The 24,944-nt window shown below is 45.7% G+C and overlaps 1 protein-coding gene across 7 annotated transcripts in view; it reads left to right on the forward strand.

Annotated features, from left to right (window-relative positions):
• The window catches only part of WDFY4 (WDFY family member 4), a 292,598-nt gene that overhangs the window by 103,828 nt on the left and 163,826 nt on the right, over positions 1 to 24,944 (forward strand). For all 7 annotated transcript variants that reach the window (XR_008291964.1, XM_053206796.1, XM_053206793.1 and 4 more), the window contains 11 exons: positions 1,039 to 1,270; positions 2,600 to 2,745; positions 3,783 to 3,894; positions 4,596 to 4,786; positions 9,210 to 9,362; positions 15,456 to 15,529; positions 17,336 to 17,497; positions 18,095 to 18,186; positions 19,857 to 19,956; positions 22,102 to 22,307; positions 23,129 to 23,298. Coding sequence is in view for 6 of the 7 variants with exons in the window: in XM_053206796.1 (XP_053062771.1) it covers positions 1,039 to 1,270; positions 2,600 to 2,745; positions 3,783 to 3,894; positions 4,596 to 4,786; positions 9,210 to 9,362; positions 15,456 to 15,529; positions 17,336 to 17,497; positions 18,095 to 18,186; positions 19,857 to 19,956; positions 22,102 to 22,307; positions 23,129 to 23,298 (1,638 nt within the window). In the remaining variant the exon portion in view is untranslated. The remainder of the gene's footprint in view (positions 1 to 1,038; positions 1,271 to 2,599; positions 2,746 to 3,782; positions 3,895 to 4,595; positions 4,787 to 9,209; positions 9,363 to 15,455; positions 15,530 to 17,335; positions 17,498 to 18,094; positions 18,187 to 19,856; positions 19,957 to 22,101; positions 22,308 to 23,128; positions 23,299 to 24,944) is intronic.

Below are 24,944 nucleotides of genomic sequence, written 5' to 3' on the forward strand. Positions count from 1 at the left end.
AGATTCTATATTCTGTTCTACTGATCTATGTGACTAGAACTCTACCGATACCACACTATCTTAATTATTATAGCTATGTAATAAGCTAGCCTGTGTAATAATATTGGTTAGAGTGGTGTCTCCCACTTAATTTTTCTCTTTCAAAAAAGATGATCAAAAACATTGTTAATTTTTGAAAAAGAAGAATTAAGCTATTTGTTTAAGCTATTCTAGGGCTTGTGTCTTCAGATACAAATTTTAGAATTAACTTGTCTGTGTCTACAAAAAACCTTCTGCCATTTTGATGGGAACTGAATTATATCTATAGATCATTTTGGGGAGAAATGATATCTTCCCTGTGTTGAGTTTTGCTATCCAGAAACATGGTATGTCTCTCCATTTACATAGGTCTTCTTTGATTTCTTTCATCATCCTTTTTGAATTTTTAGTATATAGAATCCATACATGTTTTCTTAAATATTTCATTTTCTTTTGCGCAGTTGTAAATGATAGTGTTTTTAATTTTAGTCTCTTCATGTTCATTGTTGGCCTGTAGAATGTGATTGACTTTTGTGTGTTTATCATCTATCCTGTGACCTTGCTGAACTCACTTACTAGTTCTAGGCATTTTTTTTGTAGATTCTTTGGAATTTTCCACATGGACATGTCATCTGCAAATAGAGATAATTTTATTTCTTCCTTTCCAATTGGATATGTCTGTAATTATTTTAGTACATAAAACTTAATGAATGTGCCAATACTGGACATTTGGGTTCTTAGTGGAATGACTGGAACAAAAAAGATAAACATTTTAGTGTCTCTTAATATTCCTTATCAAATTTGTCTCCAAAAGCACAGTGTCAGTTTTTTGCTCCCACCAGCATTTTGTAAGCTGTTTTCCTGCACTGTTTCTCAGCTTTGAGAGTGAGATTTTTAATGCTTGTAGATATAATAAGCTTTTACTTTGAGAGAAGAAGGTATATCATTTTATCTCCATAGGTGTTTATTTGATTAATTCTGAGGTTAAATCTCTCCCTTTCTCCCTTTTAATTTTAACAGATGTTGTACATCCAGGCCTTGCCAGGGCCTTTCCTTTCAATGGATCCATCTTCATTTGTGGATGTTTATGGATATATCTCTACCCCTCGAGTTTGGAAACAAAAGTCATCATTAATATGGCGTCTTGGCCCTACATACCTCTTTGAAGAAGCCATCTCAGTGAACACTCTGGAAGTTATTAACAAACTTGGCCCAAGATACTGTGGTAACTTCCAAGCTGTGCATGCTCAAGGTATGGAGTGTTTTGATTTATAACGATCTTACTGATATTATTTTATTAAATGGACATCCAGTTATTTATAGCATATTTATAAAAAATAAACTCAGTGTAGGTCAGTCATTAGGGAAGACCTCTGTAATTGAATCATTATAAATTTACAACCCAACAGAAAATGTCACAGAAAAGGAAATGACAATATCCTTTGGATTTCAACTCTGAAGCACATAATGGAGAAGAATAGGTAGGCAATACCATCAGCAAAGAAAGAGAGGAGAGAATGAGATAAGTTGCATTCCTTTTAATGAAGAAGCTTTTTAACTAAAGCATACTGTTGTCTTCAATTATTAAACAGGCAGACAAACACATCCACATTTTCATTATTGATTGCTGGCTGTTCAAGCAGGGAGTACTGCTCTCTGTGCTCTGTTAAGTCAAGGGGTCAGCTCCCATCTGGGAAGAATGATGAATGAATTTATGTACAGAAGCCTTGTGCATTGTGAAGGGCGATTGAACACTGTTGAGCATTTCTGTCTCCAGGACCCGTGTCTTCTTCAAGCTTCCATTTCCTATGGCAAATGGTACTGGCCAGAGCCATGCGATGAGGTCAAGTCTAGAGCCAAAATTTTGCTGACTCGTTATTCAGACCATGCAGCTCTAGGACCATGTGTGGTTCTCCTTGACCCAGGGACCAAGGTGCTCATTCCAAGTGGAATGTTCGCCACGGCATGTAGCTCATCAAAAATTTTAGGGCTTTCAGCCCAGCAGATTTCTTTTTCTTTTCTTTTTAAATATTTATTTATTTATTTTGAGAGATAGAAAGAGAAAGAGAGAGCAAGTGGGGGAAAGGGAAAAGGGAAAGAGAGATTCCCAAGCGGGCTCTGCAGAGCCTGATGCAGGGCTCCATCCCATGAACCGTGAGATCATGACCTGAGCCAAAAACCAAGAGCTGGACACTTAACCGACTGAGCCACCTTGGTGTCCCCATTTTTTTTTTGTAAGTCAGCTTTCTTATCACTTAGCACTTTCGTTTTGGGGAGTGAGGTTATAGCATATCCTTGGTAGATGTCTCAAGCTCAAGGTGATTTCACACCTTGAATGCTTCTATTTTATAGTAGGGTTAATCTTAAGAGATTTGTCCACAGTTTTCTATAAGTGTCAGAGAAGCACAGGTAGGGACCAACATGTGATATAAACATACAACATGCAAACATACAACGTAACAACATAAAATAGTCCCTCAATGATGACTTCACCAGATAGCCGTAGATATTTATTTTCCTGAGGTTGTACTTTCTTTTCTGTAAAGTGAGAGTAGAGATGATCAAAGATGTGTTGTTTTAGGAGAGGACCTTGATACAGAAGCGACGCCCCTGGTTGCAGAGGAAAGGGTTTCCTTTGGCCTTCACATAGCCAGCTCCTCCATCACCAGTGTTACGGACATCAGAAACACTTACAATGAGGTGGACAGCCGCCTGATTGCCAAGGAGGTACGACTTCTGCCTTCACCTGTTGCCCCCTTTTGGAATCCTGATCTCCTGGTTTGCTTTAGTTTTCAGCGCTTAAGTGAACACTGATTCGTGTTGGCGCATGTGTAGACAGATACGCACAGGCACGCTTCCCATTTCGTTTGTTAAAATATCATATGCCTCTCCACCCATTAGCATCCCCCGAGACTGAACCTTTCATTTATAATTGCTCAGAGAAGAAAGTAGGCAGTCTTTATTCTTCACTGTAGAGCAAGAACAAGTGGAATTTGAAAAACCTTTGTGACACTGAAAACACGATTGAGCTTCCCTTTTCTGGATGCAACTGGCCACGCCCCCCAACCCCCAACACCGCAAAATGTTCTGTGAGTTGCCATGTGTATTTTAAACAGCAAACTTGCAAAACAGCAAGCCGACATGTTTGTAGATGAAGATGCCATTAGATGAACTATTTCCTGATGCCTGCACGGAGCGCTCTTTTGCTTAATGCTGAGAAATTTGAGCTGATTTGTTGACATTCTCTCCACCCTCACAGAAAGGCGGCCATCTCCCTTTACTGAAAGGAGAGATCAGGGATTAGGTCTGTTGAGCACACAGCTGTGCCTTCCCCACACAGTACCCCAGATTCCCATCCACCTGGCCCTCTGAGACTAGTGAAGCCAGGGCGGGCCGAGACTGGACAATGTGGACTGGGAAGGAGGCAGCCTGGCCTTCGTGGCACTGTTCCACCTCCACATGTCCCTGGGCCCACCTTGCCCTCATGAGCTCTTTACTGTGACATGTGGGACATCGTTGGCACAACAGCATAGCCAAAGCTACTCCCACATGATTAAGGCACAACTGGGAGGCAGGACACGGGAACCTGAAGTTTGGCTTCAGTCTCCCTGACGTTGGTTCATTTGTTATTTATTCACCGACCTTCACTTACTGAGTGCCAACTCTGGACCAGGTCTCGGGTACCTCCCCTCCAGGACCTCATGAACAAAACCTCTTCCATTTCAGGAAAGTTTCTTGGGACTAATTGTTGCCAATTTCTCTAGATGAACATTTCATCCCGTGACAATGCCATGCCTGTGTTCTTGCTAAGAAATTGTGCTGGGCACCTGTCAGGTTCTCTTCGAACCGTTGGAGCTGTGGCTGTGGGCCAGTTAGGTAGGTCAGGCCTTGAGCTTTTACTACTATTTGGGAAGATGGGTGTGTGGCTGTCATTGCTCGTGCAGCCTAGAAGTCTGAGTGGCCATCCAGGGAGGGTGAGAGTTGGAGAGTCAGCCCTGTCAGAGAGCTGGCCTTCCACATCACATAGAAGCCAGTTCACCTTGCTGTATCTGGCAGGTGTTAATGAACTCAGCTACTAACCAGGCTGACATCTATGCACAACGGAACCTATCTAGTGGGCACAGTGGGGTCTTTTGACAGAAGTAATGGTTGTGGTTGTTTGGGTAAAAACAACAGTCAGTTACTACTGGTTGCCAAGAGCAAAGCAGGGGGTTAGTGAAGGTCCAATCTCGCAGGATCTAGAGAGCAGACAAAAGCCATAGGTTGTCAGAGCAACCAGTGGATTGAGGCTCAGAGGGCATGTGACTCATCCAGCATGCTAGACTGAGACAGAGGCAGTGATCTGAAATCCCGTGGGCTGTTTCAGCCTTCTGGTGACCCAGGAAGAACTTAGTGCAGGATCTCTCAGTGAGCTAAGACTGACAAACGTCCCATCCTTCCTCCCAGCCTGTCCCGTGTGCACGAGCCCTTCTGCTGTGAAGGGACACTGGCAGCTCTTGCCCTTGCAGGCTTCCAGGGGACTTGCCATAACCTCGAAGCTGCGATCTATTGATGGAATGCCCCTTTGTCCCACACAGGTGTAAGGGTGTTCCACTCCATCCCAGCAGCCAGCAGTCTGGACTTCATTGGTGGGCCCGCCATCCTCCTGGGCCTCATTTCCTTAGCGACGGATGACCACACCATGTATGCGGCCGTGAAAGTCCTGCACTCTGTCCTGACCAGCAATGTCATGTGTGACCGTCTGATGCAGCACATCTCTGGGTACCAGGTAGTCCAACCTCCCACGTAGGCTGTCATTCCCAGGGAGCAGGGAAGAGCTTCACTGGCCTTAGTGGACCTTTCCTCCACGGCAACTTCTAGAGAAGGGAAGCCAAGAGGGAAGGGTCTTGAGACTAGTGTCACCACAGCAGAAGGCCAAACAATGGCCAGGCAGAGAAGGGCTCTGATCAGAATAGGGATGTTAGTCTGTATACCTGTACCTTTCACTGAATTCAAGAATCACTTGTGGTCCACTCACTTTGCACCTAACACAATGGCTAGGAGCCCAGGTGGAGGAACCAGGTGCTGGGTTTGAATCTTACCTCTTACTCAAACTTGCTATTTAACCTTGGATGAGTTACTTACTTACTCTCTCTGCCTCAGTTTCCTTACTTGTATGATATAGACTATCATACCTCCTATATCATGAGATTGTAGTGAAGGACGAGGTGATTTAATTCAAGCAGGCTCCGGACTGACAGCAGCAAGCTCGACGTGGGGCTTGACACACAAACCTTGAGATCACGACCTAAGCTGAAGCTGGACGCTCAACTGACTGAGCCACCCAGACGCCCGGGTCTGCAGTCTCTTTTACAAGGTCACCAGTCCCATTCACAAAGGTTCCATCCTCATGACTAAATCACCTCTCACGGGCTCCACCTCTCCTAATCCATCATATTGGGGATTAGGTTTCAACACATGAAAGTTTTCTTTTTTGGGGGGGAACAAAAACATTCACTCTGTAGCACTGTCTAAGAAGGTGGACAAAAAAAGCATATTATTGTGAGACAAAAATTCCCAAAGACTTTATCTGAGTAAAGAACCCACCAGATTCACAGATTTATTGTACCTTTACAAATGAAGACAGAAGAGGGAAATTTAAAACGCTTCTCATGTTTTACAAAAGAAATATTGCAAATATTTATGTCTTCAGGGCATATCAGAAAGAAGGGCTGGACAGTGGTAGGGCAGGTGGGAAATGACAGGTTTGAGTAAAGCAACAAGATTACTGTTATTATTATCATTTGCCTTCTCTGACTACTCTTTATAAAGAGAATCTCCCTCCATCCTATCCCATCTCTTTCCAGACACCTTTTCTTGCTTTCTGTTTCTTCATAACCTGCATGGCCAGTTGGTAGGATCTCTATATACTTGTCATGTTTGTGGTCTGTTTTGTCCCCCTAGGCCCCTAGGGAGATGTCCCATGAAAGCAGGACGGGTCTGCTTGTCCACCCTAAGAGCACGTGGTACACAGCAGTTACTCAACAAGGTTTTATGGAATGACTCAGTGAATGCAAACAAGGGTCTTCAATTAAATGGCCTGCTTAAGAGTAAATTTAATTACTTTTAGACTTTTACTTTATTCATTTGCTGGTTTTCTGATTGGACCTAAGAGCACGAGAGCATGAACCTCTCTATATGTTATTTCTATCCAAACTTGTGTATCATCCTCTGCTCAAATGAGGTGGCATCCAGGCAAGTTTTATAAGATGGATTTTCATAGCATGGTAAAGAAGGACAGTGTTCCAGACTAACATTAAGAATACTTAAGGGATCCTGGGGCTCCTGGGTGGCTTAGTCGGTTGAGCGACCGACTTCAGCTCAAGTCATGATCTCACGGTTTGTGGGTTCGAGCCCCACGTTGGGCTCTGTGCTGACAGCTCGGAGCCTGGAGCCTGCTTCGGATTCTGTGTCTCCCTCTCTCTCTGCCCCTCCCCGACTCATGCTCTGTCTCTCTCTGTCTCAGAAATAAATAAACATTAAAAAAAAAATAAAGAAAAACACTTAAGGGATCCTGTTCAGTGTCCTCCATGTGGAGGGGAGGAAGGACAATGATGGGTCTGTACACAATAACCTGGATGGAGAGACAGACAATGACCAGAACTCTGCTACTCCAAGAGGCGTGGATTTTATCTTGGAAGGGATGAGCAATCATAAGAAGGCTTGGAACAGGGAAATGGAAGGATTCATGCTTTAGAATGACCTTCGAAACCACAAAGGAAGATGGTCCAGAAGGGTGAGATTTGAACAGGGGACTGAGAGAGAGTCCAGCATGCTATGAGACTACATTTCTGGCCTGGAAAGATTTGGGATCTTTGTGGGAAGGGTGGGCAGATAGCACTGGAAAGCAGTTCTGTGTGTCCAGAGTGCTGCAGACAGGAAGGAAAGAAGATATTTGGGACATGCTAAATCTGAAATGTCTGTGTGACATCAAAGGTAAAATGTCATGTGGGACAGATAACTCTGGAGCTTAGAGGGGCAAACTGGGCTGCAGGTATAAATGTGAGAGTCATCAATACCATCATGATGATATTTCAGACAAAGGCATTCAAGAAATGGCCAAAGAGAAGGAGTAGGAAGAGAAGAGAGGAGAGCTGAGGAGGAAGCAATAAGGATCTAGCCACGTACAGGCTGAAAATATGATCAAAACCCAACAAAGGAGATTGAGAAGCAGAGGGGAGAGAAACTGAAGAAAGTTTTGTTGAAGAATCTGAAAGAAGGCAGTATTTCAAGAAGGCAGGTGGGATCAAACAATACTAAATGCTGATAAATAACAAAGCAAATGAGGACAGAGATGTGCCTGTTGGATTTGGCACCTGGAAGTCACTGGTGACCTTTCCAAGACGATTGGATAGGTAGAAGCAGTAGCTATTTGAAGAGGGTTGAAGACAGAGGGTGAAGTGAGGACATGGGGCCAGAGTGTGCCTATTAATGCCTTCTGGAAGTTTACCTACAAAGAGGAGTAGAGAAATGGAGCCCAAACTAGAAGGATTAGGAGTCAAGAGAGGGTTCTTTTTAAGATGAGAAATACTACAGAATTTTTGTCGATGGGAGGAAGTGACAGAAGAGAAAAGGAAAGAGATGGATGAAGCTAGGAGAGAAGAACTATCCCATGGAGCCATGTTCTTGAGGAGGTGAGGGGTGGGTTCCAGAAGGTCTGCAGATGGAGGCCCTGCTTATGACCAGAAAGATGCAACACAGATCCCTGTAGATCTGGTGTGGGCAGACGAGAGCGTTCATGTCTGATGGGTTCTGTCTTCTCAACAGACAGGGTTGGGGAAAGAGGAGAAGAGTTGAAATTCTCATCTTTGGCATGAAGAACACCAGCTTCCTAGAAAAACAGAGTTGGCCACCAGGCTAAATGAGGGCTACTTTGGCATTTAACACTGTGACTGCAAGTGAAACCAGTCAGCATGCATGTGTGATTTTTCTCAATCTTCAGCCATCCTAATTATGTCTTGGTGGGGGAGTGGGGAGTGGTCAGATTTCAGATATATCCAAGAAGTGGCTGGAGCAATCTGGAAAGATATTGAGTATTCACTGATCACAGCTGCCTTTAGCAGCTGGACTACTATAACAGAATATCACAGACCGGGTGGCTTATAAACAACAGAAAGTTATTTCTCACAGTTCTGGAGGCTGGGGAAGTCCAAGATCAGGGTCCCAGCATGGTCCGGTTGGGTGAGGGCCCTCCTCTGGATTGCAGATAGCCAACTTCTCATTGATCCTCACATGGGAAAGATCAGAGAGAGGAGGCAAGCTCTCTTGTGACTCTTCGAAGGGCACTAATCCCACCATGAGGCTCCACCTTCATGACCCCCTCTAATCCTAATTACCTCCCATAGGACCCACCTCCAGATCACATTTCACTGTGGGAAAGTGTTTCAACACATGAATTTGGGGAGGACACAAATGTGCAGTTTAGAACAGCAAGCAAGACTTCCTTTAGAAATGATGTCTGGCAGGACAGGGCTGGGCAGTGTCAGATCCAGGCTTAGGAACTGAGCTGTGGATGAGAACCCAGATGCCAGGAGATGGCTAGGCAGCCTGACTTTTGTGTGACTGAGGTCAACAGAGACACGAGTCTAGGTAAGATCTATCTCATTAGTCTCTGAGGTGGGTATGGGCCACAGGGACCCCATCACCTCTGTCCTCGTACGGAAGTTTGCATGTGGCTGATTCCCTGGGCCTGGCACAGTAAGTAGAAAGGTCCATCGGGTGGCTGCAGCCTGAAGTGATGGTGCAGCTGAGCTCATGGGGAGGCGTGGCTTCCTGGTGACACGCCAACATTTGTGGGATGGCTATGAATGCAAATGTAAAGGAAAATGAAAAAGAACACTCAGAAATGTAGGAGGAAACCAAGAGAGAGTAGCATTCTGCGAACACGGGAGGAGATTTTCGGGAAAAAGCAGGGGGTCCCTAGTGAGAGGTCAAGTCACACGAGTACAGGAAAGTGGACACCGGTGGGGAAGCCGCCACAAATTTGGTGTGTGTTTTTCTTCTGGGATCGTGGGGACGAGGGAGGTGGCACCAGAGAGCAGAGGGCTTTCGGCCTGGGTTGACCACACGTGCTGGTGGGAACAAGCAGGGACGGAGAAAGAGTTCTAGTGATGCACTCACGAGGAAACCGCTTTGTGTTTTCACTTGTTCAGATAATGGCTTTCCTCCTGAGGAAAAAGACCTCTCTCCTAAACCAGCGAAGTTTTCAGCTCATCCTCTCCATTGCTGGCACTGCAGAACTGGGCTTCGGCTCCTCTCTTGTCACCAATGTTGGTGTCTTTCAACACATCCTCTGCAATTTTGAGGTAAACTGGAGACTGGTCATTAGCCCTGAAGGAGTGGGTGTGTGTGATGGGAAAGAAAGTCTGGTGCTTCCTCTAAACTCAGCAGCTCAGCTTCCTCAATAGTCAGGAGGGTCGTGAGAAGGAAAACCTTAATGGCTTTGGAGCCCAGAGGCCCTTTTTATAATTAAATCCTACCACCCATGGGCTGTGCGGCCTTGGGCAAGTCCCTTGATTTCTCTGAGTTCTAGTCTTCTAGTGTGTGAAATGGAGACCGTCATCTCTCCCTCACAGGCTGGTGCGGGGGTCAAACCAGATAGTATCTGGGTAAGGGCCTTAAAACCGTAGGTTTAAAAAATATATACCCCTAGTTCCATTGAATGGTGCTTTGCTGTTGACAAATGTTCCTTGCAAGGGCTGACTGAGAGACCCTGAGGGTAAGCCTGAGGCTAACAGAGGAGGACTGCACAGAACTTTGGGTGGATTGCTCCATTCACAAGACTATTTACTAAGTGCCCACTGGGGTCAGGCATTAGCCATGTCCTGGAGATGTGGTGATAACCAGGATCCAGCCTCTTGGGCCCAGGACATAACCAAGTTGACACTACGCTGTGCTAGGTGCCACGGAGAGACAGGCACAGGGCATTTGGGGAGTGGGGTGAGAGCACAGCCAATTCAGATTTCCCGTTCAGGGACTCTGGGGCTGAGTCTGGCAGAGTGCATTCAGTGGGGAATGTTCCAGGTGGAGTGGGCACTATTTGCACACAGGAAGGATGAGAAACAACCACGGGGATTTGAAAGCAAGTGGCTTGGAGGGTCCCTGGAGGGCTATTTGTTGCAAGGAGAGGTGAGGCTGGAGGAGGAGACAAGACAGGCTGGAGATGCTAGGCTGTAGGACATGCCCTTTAGCCAATCCGTGCTGGAGTCTGTGGAAGTATTTTAAAAATGGATATTTTTAAGCTAAAAAAATTATATGCTTATTGTAGAATACTTAAAATTACAGAGAAGTAGGGCGGGGGAGGAAGCTCCTGTTTCTGAGACCCAGATGGCCTTTGCCAACTTTTAAGGCATTGCTTTTTTGTACTTCCTATGCACAATACACATGTATTTTCATATCATAGTCACTATCATAGTGTAGATATTATTTTAAGTCCCGCCTTTCCTCACATAATATGGACATTAGAAGCATTTATTATGGACTCCCCCCGCCTTTTTTGTTTTGGTTAAAACACTTTCAGTGAAAAGGGAAAGACACTGATGTCCCGCGTGTCTGCTCTTCACATTTTACAATATTAGGACGCTCTGGAGCCTACAGCCTTGGAGGAGACACCATCATTCAAGTCTAGCACAGTCCTCACTCTCCTCCTCAGAACTCCTGTTCCAAATGATCCTGTGTTAAGAGTAGATATTACAGCTCATTACAAGACGGAGAGACAGGGACAACACCACCTATAGCTCACCTCCCAAAGTCTGGGACTCTAAGAACCAGACAGTGGCAAAGACATAAGCCCTGGGCCACAGACAGGCAAATGGGGAGGAAATAGGTCTTGAGAAAGGGAGATGAGGAACATACGAGGAGCCAGGGAATAAAATTAGAGGCACACTAGTGCTAGGAAGTCCCCTACGCCCTGTGCTGCATTGCTGCACACCCAGTCACTGAAAGTCCAAAAGAATATTTCTGAGACCCATCCAGTCAAGAACTCGAGGTCCGCTCCCTCACGTCATGCCCCTTTCATAGTCTCATAGGCTCCCAGCAAGCCCTATGCTTTAGCAACACTTTTCAACTCTCCATCATTACTCCTTCAATGACCCTCACCAATAATGCCTGTTAAAGATGTGAACTTCACATTTAAAAACATTTATTTTGTACTTTTGCAAGTATTGTTCTGAATCAGAATAGTATCTGTCTTATAGGAAATTCCTGGTTTCTTCACTATCCCCCTATTGTCAAAGTCTTAGATTATTCTGCTATGTTATTCGTATATGAATAAATGTCACTATAGATGGCACTTTTGTGCACACAGTTCCCTTGGTTTAAAAACTATTTCCTTTGAGTAAATGATCAAAGTTGAATTATTAGGCTTTATAAGCAATTTTCAGACTATTGATATGTTTTGCTAAATTGCTGATATCCAAGGATGTTAACTAAAATACCACACGACAGAGTTTTATTTTAAGCCTATTACTCTGGTGGCAGGAGCCCCAGGCAGGGAGAGTGGGTCATGAGATTGCTACAGAAATCCAGGTGAAAAATTTTGAAACCTAAATTTTGGCAAAGGCAGTGGGATAAGGAGGAGGATTAATGAGGCTCCTCATTCATATTAGAAGTGGTATAGAGCTGAATGGAAGGAATACTGTGTATAACACAGTATAAAAAAGTACTGTGCATTGTGGGGGGCTGGTGAAAGCTGGATTTGGAGAAAAAATTATAAACGTCAATGTATATATTGAAAAAAAGAACACTTGAAAGTAATGAACAGAACCTTTAGATCAAGAAGATAGGATGACCAAACAAAAAGAAAAACACAAAAACCCTAAACAAACAAACAAACAAAAACAAACAAAAACAAAATTCAGAGGAAGAAGGAAGGAAAAAAGAGATGAGAACATTAATTAAGTAGGAAAGAAACAAACATAGAAATGTCAGCAAGGCCAATAACTGGTTCTCATAACACAGACAAACTTGTTGAGATTGGCCAAGGTGGGGGACGGGGGGAAAATGAGAGGCACAACGAAGTAATATTAGGAAGGAAAGGAAGAATAACCACGGAGGAATGTGCAATTAGAAAGGTAGCAAAAATAGGATTAGCAACTTTGTGCCAATAAATGTGAACACTTAGCTCATTTGAACAATCTCCAAAGAAAATTTGTTTTCAAAATTCACTCAAAAAGAGGTAAAAACTCAAAGGGTCCCATAACCATCAAATAACAGAATCACGCGTTTAAAATCTTACAAGCCAACAACATCCACAAGGCAAGTCCAGGCTCAGGGTTTCTATAGGGAAGTTCTACCTGTCAGCAAACAGGCCATTCCAACCTTTTAAACTCTTCCAAGAAACTGGAAAGGGAGCACTCCCAGCTTATTTTATGAGCTAATCTTGAATGCAGAACCGAAAAAAGACAGTATGGGAAATGAAAAAGTCCAAGCCAATCTTATTCATAAATATAGCTAAAAAAAATCCTAAATAAAATATTAGCTAATTGAATTGGGCCCTGGATCTGCTTCTGAAGATGGATGAAAGTGTTGTACAGGAAGCCAGCCAGACATGGAATATAGGCTCCCTGTGCACAAAAGGAAAGGAGATATGCACAAATGACCTCACTATACTGATAAACAAGACAGCATGCCTTGGCTGCACATCTGTACGTTCTAGAGTGCCGTGGCTGTGCTCTGGCAGCTTGGCTCCAAAGCATCTCAGTCAGCAGCCCCGCCCAGAAATTTCCAATGGAGGAACCCACCACCCCCCACTGTCTGCTCCTGGAATGACCTTGAGGTCCATCCCACCCCTCCCTGAGTAAACTCTTAGATAAGCTGGTGCTTTTAAAGCTGGAGTTAAGAACACAAGCAACCCATAACAACTAGAAGCTAAAATAAATAAATAAATAAATAAATAAATAAATAAGAAACAAAGTAACATTTTAAGATTAGGAGGGAATTTCAAAAAGAAGAGGTCTTTCACAAATGTCTGCCTACATCAAGTAAAGTAAGAGTGAGGATGTATAAGTCGTAGATTTTGTAATTTGTAAGATTGTGTAAAATTTGGAAGTCACTTGGAGGTCACCTGGGGGTCACTGACAGGCCTGGTGAAAGGTAAATTGTAGGGTCAGAAGCGAGGTGAGGAGAGCACCGAAGAAGTCAAGATAGAAGAAAAGGAGAAGAGAGTAGAAGGAAGTTTCAAGACTTAAGGGACTTGAGTGTGGTTGTAGGCTGAGGAGGAGGAAGCAGTGGAAAAGGATGGTTAAAAATACCAGTGAGAGTGTCGCTATTGATGGGACAAGTCCTTAAAGGAGAGGGAAGGTTTAGAGACAAGAGAGTGGGTTGCAAGAGAACGTGTGGGATCCATGCATAATGACTGAGGCAGCTAGTTGAGAGGGAGGAGCGAGACAGGAAGTCGAGAAGCAGTGGAGGGACAGGAGGTTGAGGTTTTGGGTTCCTTGAAAAAAGGGACAGGCCAGCTCATTCTGAGAGTGAGATGGTCCCAGGGGTTGGGGAGAGGGCAGAATTTGACATGGTCTCCATCTGATGTTCAAAGAAATCTAATCCAGACATCTCAGTGCTGTCCTTAGTACAGGGGTTATGTGACACAGGATAACAACCAAAAGGTTCAATTATCCATGTTTCCCAAAATTCAGGTAGTTGGTATTATGTAATTTCTAAAGAGCTAGGCAGCCTCCAATGGCAGCTTCTTACTGTCAGTGCTCTGGAACAGAAACAGGGATATGCTTCTGTGGGAAAGGTAAGGGCTCAGGAACACACAAGATTGTTAGGTTCAGTCTTTGACTTTCTCGGTTCTCCCGGCTCCCGGCACTGACGCTGGCATAGCATTTGTTCAGTGACTGCCTTCACGAGTGACTATTCCACGTGTTTAGGCTCTTGGACTCCTCCAGACTTGCACGTTGGGGTGCCATGCCTGCCTACCGCCACCCCTACTGGGGCCACGTCAGCCCACACCAGCTCTCCAAAATGGCAGCTGCCCTCCTCTGTGTGTTCCGGGTAGTGACTGTGAAACAGGGGCTGGAAGTCTGTTAGTGTTTCTGGCTTAAGAGCAATACACTTATTTTACCTTGATTTACTTTGCATTCACTCTTTTAAAAAATTTAATGGGTCCTTATTAAGTGCCCATTATGTGGCATGTGTGGTCCTGGGCCCTGGGGACTGGAGAGGGGTGGTCTCTGCCTCCATGGGCCCCCTCATAAACTTGGGTCCTCTGAGGCTCTTTTGCTTTCACTCTTAAGTAAGAGGATGGAGCCATGGCCACCTGCTTGATTCAAGTGAGGTCGATTATTGACCCTAGGGGTCACTGTCTGCAGGAGATGCCTGGGGGGAGCACAGGGGAGAGACAAGAGAATGGGCTCCATGGTCAGACAGACCAGGCTTTGAAGCCAGCCTCTGCCAATTAGAAACCGTGGGGCGCCAGGCAAGTTACTTAGTCTCTCTGAGTCTTCACTCTTCTTAGCTACTAAATGCAGATAATGATATCGTTTTAGGACTTACAGGGCACTTCTTGACTCTAGAACACGGCCTCATTTAGAAGCGTGAGCTTTCTTTGCTGCTCTATGATTGCACTCTTGCAATCCCGTGCCGGAACCTTTTTAATTCTGGGCCTTAGGAAATGTCAGTATTTAGAAGTAAGAAATAGTCAAGCTCTCTGAAAGGAAATAGGCATGAGACATGAAGGCGTGCCATCAGCTGTGCCCCAGGAGGATGGTTGGCCGCTGTATTTTGTTTACTGTGAATGATAACGACCTGAGTGATAAAGTTCACTCTCGGAATCACAGTGCATCTCCCCTCTGTGCACAGCTCGCAGAGCAGCTGTATAAGGGAAGGTGTGGGCGGTGCTGCAGGATTTACGGAGGAAAGAAGTGAAGAAACTGATGCATGCACAAGTTGGGTGCGTGGTCGCGGGAGCATAAACCCAGACAGCCAAGACTCAGCTTCTAACTCCAGTCCTACCACTTGCCAGTGGTGAGTGGGGCCTGTCACTCAACTGGTCTGTTTCAGCCTCTATTTTCTCATCTCTAACTTGGGAAGACTGGTATTTGCCTTGTAGGCTCCAGCGAGGATGAACTGCGTTTGGGGTACGGCTACACGGGCAGCAGGGCTGAGGGCCAGACGGAGGTGAGGGCGAGTGTCCTTGGTTCAAATCTAGACTCACACGGAAGCACTGGGCAGCAGCAAAGATGGGGAGGAGAGGAATGGCGTCTGAGCTTCCCCCCGGGGCAGGCACCCTCTAAGTTCTAGGTGTCGGGAGAGTGGGTCAGATTCTTGAGCAGCTAAATTGTGTTAGTGAATTTCAAGCCTAAGGAGCTTGCCTAAGCAGCTCTGTACCTGCTTACACTGCCTGGAATCCCTTCTTCACACACGTCTTGGTTTCACTGTGTGTTTGTTGTCCCCAGCTCTGGATGAATTCTGCAGACAACCTGGAGCTCTCCCTCTTTTCCCATTTTGTGGAAATCCTTCGATCACCAAGGTAGGCTGGGCTTTGGCAGTGCGGGGCTCTAGGACTAATGGCTTCATGCCAAGAAGGGGGACTGAGGGGACAGGACAGCCGGTGGCTCAGCAACCACGGCCTTCTCCCATTTCCAGACCACTGGACTCCCAGGTGACAGCATGTCTGTCTGGGTCTGTTTGGGCTGCCGTGACAAAATATGATAGACAGGGTGCTGAATAAACAACAGAAACTTATTTCTCACAGTTCTCGAGGCTGGAAGCCTAACATCTAACATCAAGTCTAACATCAACATCACTGGCAGATTCAGTGTCTGGGGAGGGTCCCCCTTCCTGGTTAACAGCAGTCTCCTTACTATAGTGTCGCCTGGTGGGAGGGGCAAGGGAGCTCTCTGGCATCTCTTTTATAAAGGTGCTAATCCCATCACTAGGGGATGTGTTTACCTCCAGAGACTGTACCTCCAAATCCTATGGTTAGGTTTTAACACATGAATTTTGGGGGGGACACGAACATTCAGTCGTAGCAATGCCCTTCCCAGTGGCTCACTTATGTGGGGCAAGTCTGTCTCCCTGGTGGATTTGGGCCTCACACCCTCTCGGGCTCAGTATATGTGGCCAGCAAAGGAAAACACTTCTCTGTGTCCTGTTTGCCTCCCAACCCACTCTCCCTCTAAATGACTTCTCCAAGTCACTTTTTAAATCATTCAGGGCTCTTTTGGTTACAAGCAGCAGAAATACAACTCAAACCAACTTAAGGAAGGAAGGGAGGGAGGAGGGAGGGCAAAAGGAAGGTTGAGAAAGGGGGAATTTATTGGCTCATACATTGGAATGGGGCAGATCTTCACATGTGGCCGGGTGGCACTCACACTACTTCATCTGAGACCTGTCACCTGTCTTGTTCATGCTTTCCTCCGTGCTGGCTTCATGTGGGCAGACGGCAAGATGGCTGCTGGGCAGCTCCTCAGGGCTGGAAGTTCAAGAGGAACAAGACAGTCCTGTGGAGAAGGAATACAGAAAAACAGGCTGCTTAGTGCCATGATAAGAAAGAGCACAAAACACAATGAGAGCTGTGAATACAAACCACACACAGAACTGGGCTGGTTCTGCCTCAGTATCAGGGATGTGGAGGTTGGCAGAATTTGTCCTGTTAGTACTGAAAAGACAGTTCAAGAAGGAACCACCCACCCAGATTCGCCCTCCTTCACCTTTTTTTTTTTCTTTCCTTTTCCCACTTTCTTTCTGTACTTGTTGTTTTCTTAAAGATGGACATTTATCCTGGGAGCTGTTTTCTTTGGTTGAGTAGAACTTACGGGAAATTGAATTTGTGATTATCCTAAGAAGGGGGATGCGGATGCTTGAATTCTGTCTTTTTCCCCTTTGACTCCTAGTGGCGTATTCATCCACTTTGTGGTTTGGGGCGGGCAGGAAGAGCGCACACCCCAGACAGACTCGCCAAGGGCCCCTCGCTCCTGGCTGTTGGAGAGTGCTCCGCGGTCGCACGCGAGTCTGCTGTCTTTGTTCTGAGTTTTCTGAGACCAGCATTAGTTTTCCCTGAGGCTTGGAATTTAAAAGTCAATAACTGGGGGTTATCTTTGAAGGCAGTTTCGGGGGGGGGGGGGTGGAAGGGCATGGGAGGCTCATCCCTGAGCAACTCTCGGCAGACACATATTCAATGGGTGTCTGACAGCATTTTGATGAGTTGCCAAGAGAGCATTGGAGTCAGAGGGCCATGGAGCAAGCCCAGCCTGGGAAACCTTTTTAGCAGAAACACAGCAAATTTGGTTCATTCCAGTAAAAGCTTTTACTGCCTTTCTCCTGGGCTCACCAGGGAAGGACCCCGGAATGCTGAAGTTGCTCACCAGGCACAGCTTATACCCAAGCTCGTCTTCCTCTTCAATGAGCCGGGCCTCACCTTCTCCAAGATCCCCACCATCATTGCCATCCTAGGCTGTCAGCTGAGGGGCCACTTCAGCATCCAGGACTTGCTCAGGTACTGTGCCATGCTTCCCAGGGGGAAGGGCAGAGCCTTGGGACTATTTCACAAGGGTATATAGGCCTCAGTTCTCTCCTGACCACACTCAACCCAGCAACATTACCCTTCAGTGCAGTGGCAGGTTCCATTCCCTTGGAACCTTCCAGAGGTTCTATTCAGGGCTGAGAGTTGAGAAAAGGGGTGGTTCTGCAAGACTCCCCTCAGGGCTATGTGCTCACAGCTCCCTGGTGCCCAGACGTACTTACTATGCCAAGAATTCAAGTTCCTGTGAGCACAGTCCTCCTCATCAGCCATTGACCCAACGTGTCTGCTTTTTGCAGACTTCCCAAAGGACAGTCCCAGTTGACATGGTACGTAGCCTTTTCCATCCTCAGCACTCTCTGTTATGTTTATCTGGCAGAGCCAGAGTTAACTGCTCTGATGATAGATTTTAGAAGTCTCTGGAAACACTGCATTGATCACAGAATAATGTGATGTGTCTCAAACCCTCCCTTGAAGCTGATTTGGGTGGATCTGTGTAGAAAACCTTCCTATGTGTTGAGCAGACGTGGGTGGAGCCCACCACTGAACATATCCCTCTCTCTCTGCATTAAGAATTGGGCTGTTTGTTGTCTACACCCTCAAGCCTTCTTCGGTGAATGAGAGGCAGATCTGCGTGGATGGAGGCCTGGACTCCTCAGTGTCTGGTGAGGAGACCTTTCTCAGACACCAGTCTGAAAGCAGCAGGATGGCCCTCAGGGCACCCCTGAGAGCCACCTGTCATGGGCCCATTTTGTAGAGGGAAGGGCTGAGGCAAAGAAAAGGGAAGGTACTCACAACTGAGCAATTGTTCCCAAGTAGTGGCTTGTGAGGTCATAGTGTTATGAGTAGGGTTACAGTCATATCAAATTGTTTATTCTTCCGTCACAACCTGGAATGGCTTCTAAGACCTCCAGGATAAAACTCAGTTCCCTATAGGCCAACAGGTGGGATCCTTCATGACCCAGTTCCTGCTTACCTTCTTGGTTGAGTCCTTCCTACCTCTGCTCCTCTGATGAGCCCCAACTTCAGCACTCTGAGCACCTGCACATCCTAATATGTGATGGTGCCCTCCAGCCATGCTTTGTATGTGTTGTTCCCTTGGCAGAAATGCCTCTCCTGTCCCACCCCACCCCCTGCTTTGCCCACTGAGTTAACCATTCCTGGTCATACCAAGCCAGGTTAAGTCACCTCCTCTGGGCTTCTAAAGTCCTTGCGCTTACTCTAATGCACAGGTTAGTGATTTGTTTTTTTGGGTCTCTCTCCTCCCAACCAGGTGCAGAACAGAAGCTATGTCATGTTCCCTCTGCCAGGGCAGGTGTGAAGGGAACTTGGTCCTGGGCCCTACAGATCTGTGCTGTCCAAGATGGGAGCCTCTAGCTACATGTGGCCATTTACATTTAAATTTTAACTGGTAGAAATTAAATGCAATTAAAAATTCAATTCCTCAGTCACACGAGCTCCATTCCAAGTGCTCGATAACCACACGAGCCTAGTGGTTACTGTATTCGACAGGAGAGATAGAAAACATTCTTATCATTGAAAAAGATTCTATTGGACACTCTTACTTAGTCTAGGAAAATGATCTCTTATCTTTAGGTCAAACCTGAAGAGTAGGTATTACTATTCCCATTTTGCAAATGAGGAAACGGAGGCTCAGAGATAGAAGACCTTTGGGGCCAGAATCCAAATAAAGAGAAACCTGATTCCGCTTCTCCAAACTGCCACATCGGTCATATTTCTGCATTCACGTGCCCTGAATTGGTTGTAAAATAAGTGGTTAACCAAGGGAATGAATGAATGGATAATGGGCCAAAAGTAAGCTTATTCAGTCAGCCCTTCTAATATGGACTGCATTCTGAACTCTACAACGCAAGCTCTATTTTTAATGCAACATTGATATGCTGAAGGTTTAGTCTGGAAACACATTGAGAGCAGGAATTGAGATCGGGTACTAAAATCTTCACCACTCTGCTCCCAATGCCTCCCATAATGCCCAGCATGTAGTAGGTGGTCAAGAAGTGTTGCAGCCTATGATAGTGAAAAAAAATTCTTCTGCTGGAAGATAAACTTGACCTTGTTATTTTTAGGATTTTTGGGGAAAGTGGATAGGAAGCAATAAAATCATCTCCAGTTAAAGAGAACTTTAGGAACATGTCCTGAAATTCTTTTTAAGCATTGCATGGAAGTCTAGAACTGAATGCCAGAATTTTGAGTCCCATCCATGCCCCAATTCCTGGGTGAACGAAGCATTTGGTGAATACGATTGCTTACTGCAGCAAATAGTATGTCTCTTTACATCCGTTTTCTCTCAAATCTGAATTTCCTTATTTTGTAGCTGGAAGCCAAACATCTGGAAAGACAATCTGGCTCAGAAACCAGTTGCTGGAGATGCTGTTCAGTGTAATATCTTCTTCCCAACTTCATCTGTCCTCTGAGTAAGTAGTTCCAGGAAGAGCGATTTGGCATGGGGTTGCCTCATACAGGGTGCAGTATTAAAACCTTTTCTTAATGAAAAGTTTAGCATCTCTGAGTCGGTTTTCGGCAGTGTGTTTCCTGCACCAGTCAGAAACAAAATTATATTCTCTCCACCCAATAAAGCAGACCTTGCCCTGAGATATTCTGATGCAAATGTGAAATGGGCATGAGTAAGTCAGAACAGATTTGGTATAATTACAATAAGCTCTTTTTGTCACCATAGCTGTAGTGTAATTGTTATTGTTTTGGCGGTTGTGACAATCACTGATTTTGATGTCCTGTACTTGGCAGAAAATAGAACGGAGAAATGGTTAGCCTAAATAACATCTATCAAGGAAAAGGCTTGCCAAATTCTTCTGCTATTTACTGTCAGTTATTTAGTTATTTTTCCAAGTTGGAAAAAGAAGTATCTGCCTTCAATTAACTTTTAAAACAATGTGTAACCATGAAATTCCATTAACTCTCTCCCACTGACTGCCTGCTTTATATCCAACTCCAGAGTCATCCATTCAGCCACTATTTGTTGAGCACCTACTGTGTGTCAGACCCTGTTCCTCACTCCCAGACTGCAGTGCTGAGGAAGTCGGTCTATGTCCTTGCTCTGCTGGGTTGGCATTTTAGTGTGTTCGTGTGTTTGGGGAAGGGAGGAATGCTGTGGGGAGTTATCCCTCAGTAAAACGGCCTTGCAAGTAGTGCTTAAGAAATCTTTGTATTTCTAGAATCAAAACATGGTAGAACTGGAAGATGCCTTGGAGATGAGCTAGTCCAACCCTCTCCTTTTTCATCTTTCTGAATGAGAATATAGGGTAGTGCTTAAGCACCAGGGCTCTGACGTCTAGACCTCCTGGGTTCAAATCCCAGCTCTGCTCTCAGAGACTTTGGGGAGGTTATTTAAGTCCTCTATGCCCTCTTCTACTCATCTATATGAGGATAAGAATAGTACCTGCTATGGATGGAAATTAATATGTGACTAGCCCCAAGCATGGTGTCTGGGACACTATAAATACTCCATAAGCTAAGTCTTCTCATCGTCATCATCTCATCATCACTGCCCTCATCACCATCATCATCATCATCATCATCATCAAGGAGAATGACCAGAGCTCATCAAAAGCTCTGCCAAAGTCAGCCAGTTAGTAAACAGAGGCAGGGATAGAAGAGAGGGCAGTTTCTTGACTTCTAGTCCAGGGGCCACAGCCTTGCTGCCTAGTCTGGCAGTTGGTGTTGAGAACCCTGCCTAGCAAAGATGGGCCCTTCTCTGGTTCCTAGGGGCAGAGTCCTTTGCTGAGCCATTGCCCCTGAGGTTTGGTTGCCACCTCCCTGCCCTCCAGTCCCCTCTAGCAAATCTGTATTCTCCAAACTCATCATTTTAAAATTCATTTTTGAAAGTGACAGTTAAAATGTGGTGGGTTTTTTTTTTTTTTGCCTAAATTGATACAGATGCATGAATACTGGACTATCCCATTTAGATTAGATTAATTTTTTTTTCAACGTTTATTTATTTTTGGGACAGAGAGAGACAGAGCATGAACGGGGGAGGGGCAGAGAGAGAGGGAGACACAGAATTGGAAACAGGCTCCAGGCTCTGAGCCATCAGCCCAGAGCCTGACGCGGGGCTCGAACTCACGGACTGCGAGATCGTGACCTGGCTGAAGTCGGATGCTTAACCGACTGTGCCACCCAGGCGCCCCTAGATTAATTTTGATCAGTATATCTGAAAAGGGAGTGACTTAACCATTATGTGTTTTATGCAACTGTATTGATGTAACCTGCAAGTATGAATACTAGTGGGCTAGGGCTCTCAAGGGGCCTGCGCATTTTTACATCTGTTGGTATAGTTTCCAATTGCTTTGAAGAGCTTTGGCCAACTTACATTGCAGTGATTCATAAACATGTTCAGCCATTTAACAGCAACTTTGCCAGCATTTTAGTTTACCATTCTTTAAAAATATAACATGTACTTCACTGAGTGATATCCAGATCAACCTTAATTTGCCTCTCCTAGGTGACTAGTGAGGCTGGAAATTATTTGTATTTTCTGGATGTGTTATTTGCTCATGGACTGAGAGATATTTTATTGCATTTTTTGACCCCCCCTCCCCCAGGACAAAGGAAGAGATGTTTTTGAACCTGGGGCCTGACTGGTTCCTGCTCCTTGTACAGGGCCACCTGCATCCAAGCACCACGGTGCTGGGGTTGAAGCTTCTGCTGTACTTTTTGGCAAGCCCCTCCCTCCGCGGGCGATTTAAAGAAGGCCTGTCTGGAGGATCCTGGGTGGAGCGCAGCTTCGAGGGAGTGGACATTGTGATAGGTGAGTGTGCAGCCTTCTCCAGGAGACAGGACACCTCCTCATCCTGGGCTGCAAGTGAGGACTGGCCAAGCTCCTTCCTCTAGGGGCCTTCATGCTCTCACAGTAGGATCACCTTGACCTCTGATCCTGATCAGTCCCAGTCCCCTCTTACTTCCTTGTCAAGATCTCTTTATGTCCTGACTACTTTGCAGACACGGGGGGCTTCCTTCCATTCCTCAAGAGCTCCTCAGCTCTTTTCCTCTTCCTGGGATGTTGCCCCCAACCCACAACACCAACATGGCTCTCCTGGATGGTATGGGTTCATCCCTCAGGTCTCAGTTCAAATGCCACTTCCTCCAGGAGAAGAGGGTTCCCCTTGAATTAGGGCCCCTCTGTTATACTCTCTTTGCCCTTATTACTTTTCTTTATGGTGTTTATCACAATTCACAAGCAAATATTTATTGGGGCATTTAATTCCATAATGTCCTTCCCTACAACTACATCGTAAGTACTTTGTGAGGGTCTCGGGTTCTGTATATTTTGTTGAAATGCTATGTCCTTATTGCCTAATACAAAGCTAGCCTTTTGCCTCTAAGGTGGTAGGCACTAAGTATCTGTTTCTGAATGAATGAATGAATGAATGAGTGTGTCTGAAATAGGGAAAGGAACTCTTATTGAATACTTTCTTGTGGTCATGTGTGTATGACATGTATTTCTATCTGGCATTTCTATGGGATGGGTGGGTGGCAGGGAATCCCTTCATGTTCCCAGTCCCCACCTTGACCAGAAGCAACAGCAATTGTTCTCAACTGGATTTTGTGCCCCTTCCACCTGATCAATAGATAACCTGAAGAGCCACCCTGCCATGCCTGACCAGAGCCCCTGCCTGCTTCCTGGGTTCCGCGTCTTGAAAGACTTTCTGGGCCACCATGTGCATATTCCAGAAGTCTATCTCATTGTGTCCACCTTCTTCCTGCAGACGCCACTTACAGAGCTGACGGACGGGCCCAAAGTAGGTTTTTGGGGTACCCCTGGGATACAGTGACATACCTGGTCTCATTCCATGTGACCGAGGCAGTTCCCTAAGACTCTCCACTGCTACCTCTATCCACTTCTTCCAACTCATATTGTGTTCTCACCGGCTTCCTTCCCTCACAGAGCCACTCCCTTGTCTAGCTCTTCAGGTATTCTGAGTTCTTGGGCTTCTGCCTCCCATCCTCCCTGCCAGCAGGTCTCTATTTTTATCAGTCCCACTTTTAAGTCTTTCCCCTTCTGGGCATGGCTAGAGAAGTCACATGATCATGGGCATGGGAAGGGAGGCAGGTTGCTGCCACCACAGAATTAGAACCTCAGTTTATACCTTCTGAAATAGTGTGTCTCTTGACCTTAGCGAAGTGCCTTGATTCCCCTGCATTCTAGAGTAAGCCATATATGCTCTTCAGACTTCTGCTCCAAAGCCACCCTTTGCTCCAATGACTTACTTCACAGTGGGAATGGAGGGCCCCAGAGGGAGGTACTGCTTTGGTACCCTGCTCTCCACCACCTGGTCATGCCATGCCCCTCTTCATCACCTTCTCTCTGTTGTCACTGGCAAAGGGTAGTTTTTCCAGGCTGATCTGGATTCCTTCCACTCCTTTCCTGAGTGATCTCACTAGTAGTTGACCCTTCTTTTTCCTGTACTTTCAGCATCTTCTTTTCTATGGACTCTTTCCTCAGAGACCATAAATATGGTGAACTGTGTCCCACCTAAAACCAGAAACTGACCCTTTGATTCATACTCCTGGCCAACTGTTTTCCTATTTGTCATTGTCTTGTCCTTCCTTAGCCACCTCTCTCCTAAGAGGAGTCTACACTCATGACACATAGCTTCTCACCGTTCACACACTCACTCACTCATCCAGGTCTTCATAAGCTCCCGTTCCTGCGGGATCAGGTTCACCATCCACAGCCAGTGCCAAGACCCTTTGCGATGGGGTGTCCGACTTGTCTCTCCACCCAGCTTCCTTGCTTACCTGCCCTTTGTGCCGTGAAACCCCCGAGTCACCTCCCCAGTAAGATCAGCTGCTTTGTGCTTGCCTCCCCTGTGCCTTTAATGAGTTCTTACTCCCATGTCACCTGCCTGATGAGGGGTCCTCCTTCAAAACACAGCTCAGATGCCACCTCCTGATTAGATCCCTGGGCACGGGGAACCACTCCCTCCTGTGTCTCAGCACACCTTTGCCTTATATGACACTGACACAGTTACGTGATTTCCTCTCTCCTTAGCTACTGAGCACCTCAAGAGCAGACTCCACTTCTTACTCACCTTTCTGGGCACCTGACAAACAGCAGATTCAGAAATTGTTTCTTGGTCTCAATTGAGTGGAGTTAAACTGCGCTGAATGGAAATTGGGGGAGGGGCATGGCTCTGCAAATAGAAGGCTAGAAAATCCACCTCCCTTGCATATCCTTATATTTGACCTACCTAAATCTTGATATATGCTAATGGTATTATAGATCGCCCTTCAAAATAAAGTTCTTAATATGCTGTGCTAGGTTCACCGAAACCGTGCATTTCTATTTCTCCAAGAACGTGTTGTAGGAAGCAAACATCTGCTGAATGTCAGGACCCATGATAGACGTTTTACAAATTTTATTTCACTTGATATTTATAATGAT

The sequence above is a fragment of the Acinonyx jubatus genome, chromosome D2 (assembly GCF_027475565.1).
Source record: "Acinonyx jubatus isolate Ajub_Pintada_27869175 chromosome D2, VMU_Ajub_asm_v1.0, whole genome shotgun sequence".
NCBI lineage: Eukaryota > Metazoa > Chordata > Mammalia > Carnivora > Felidae > Acinonyx > Acinonyx jubatus.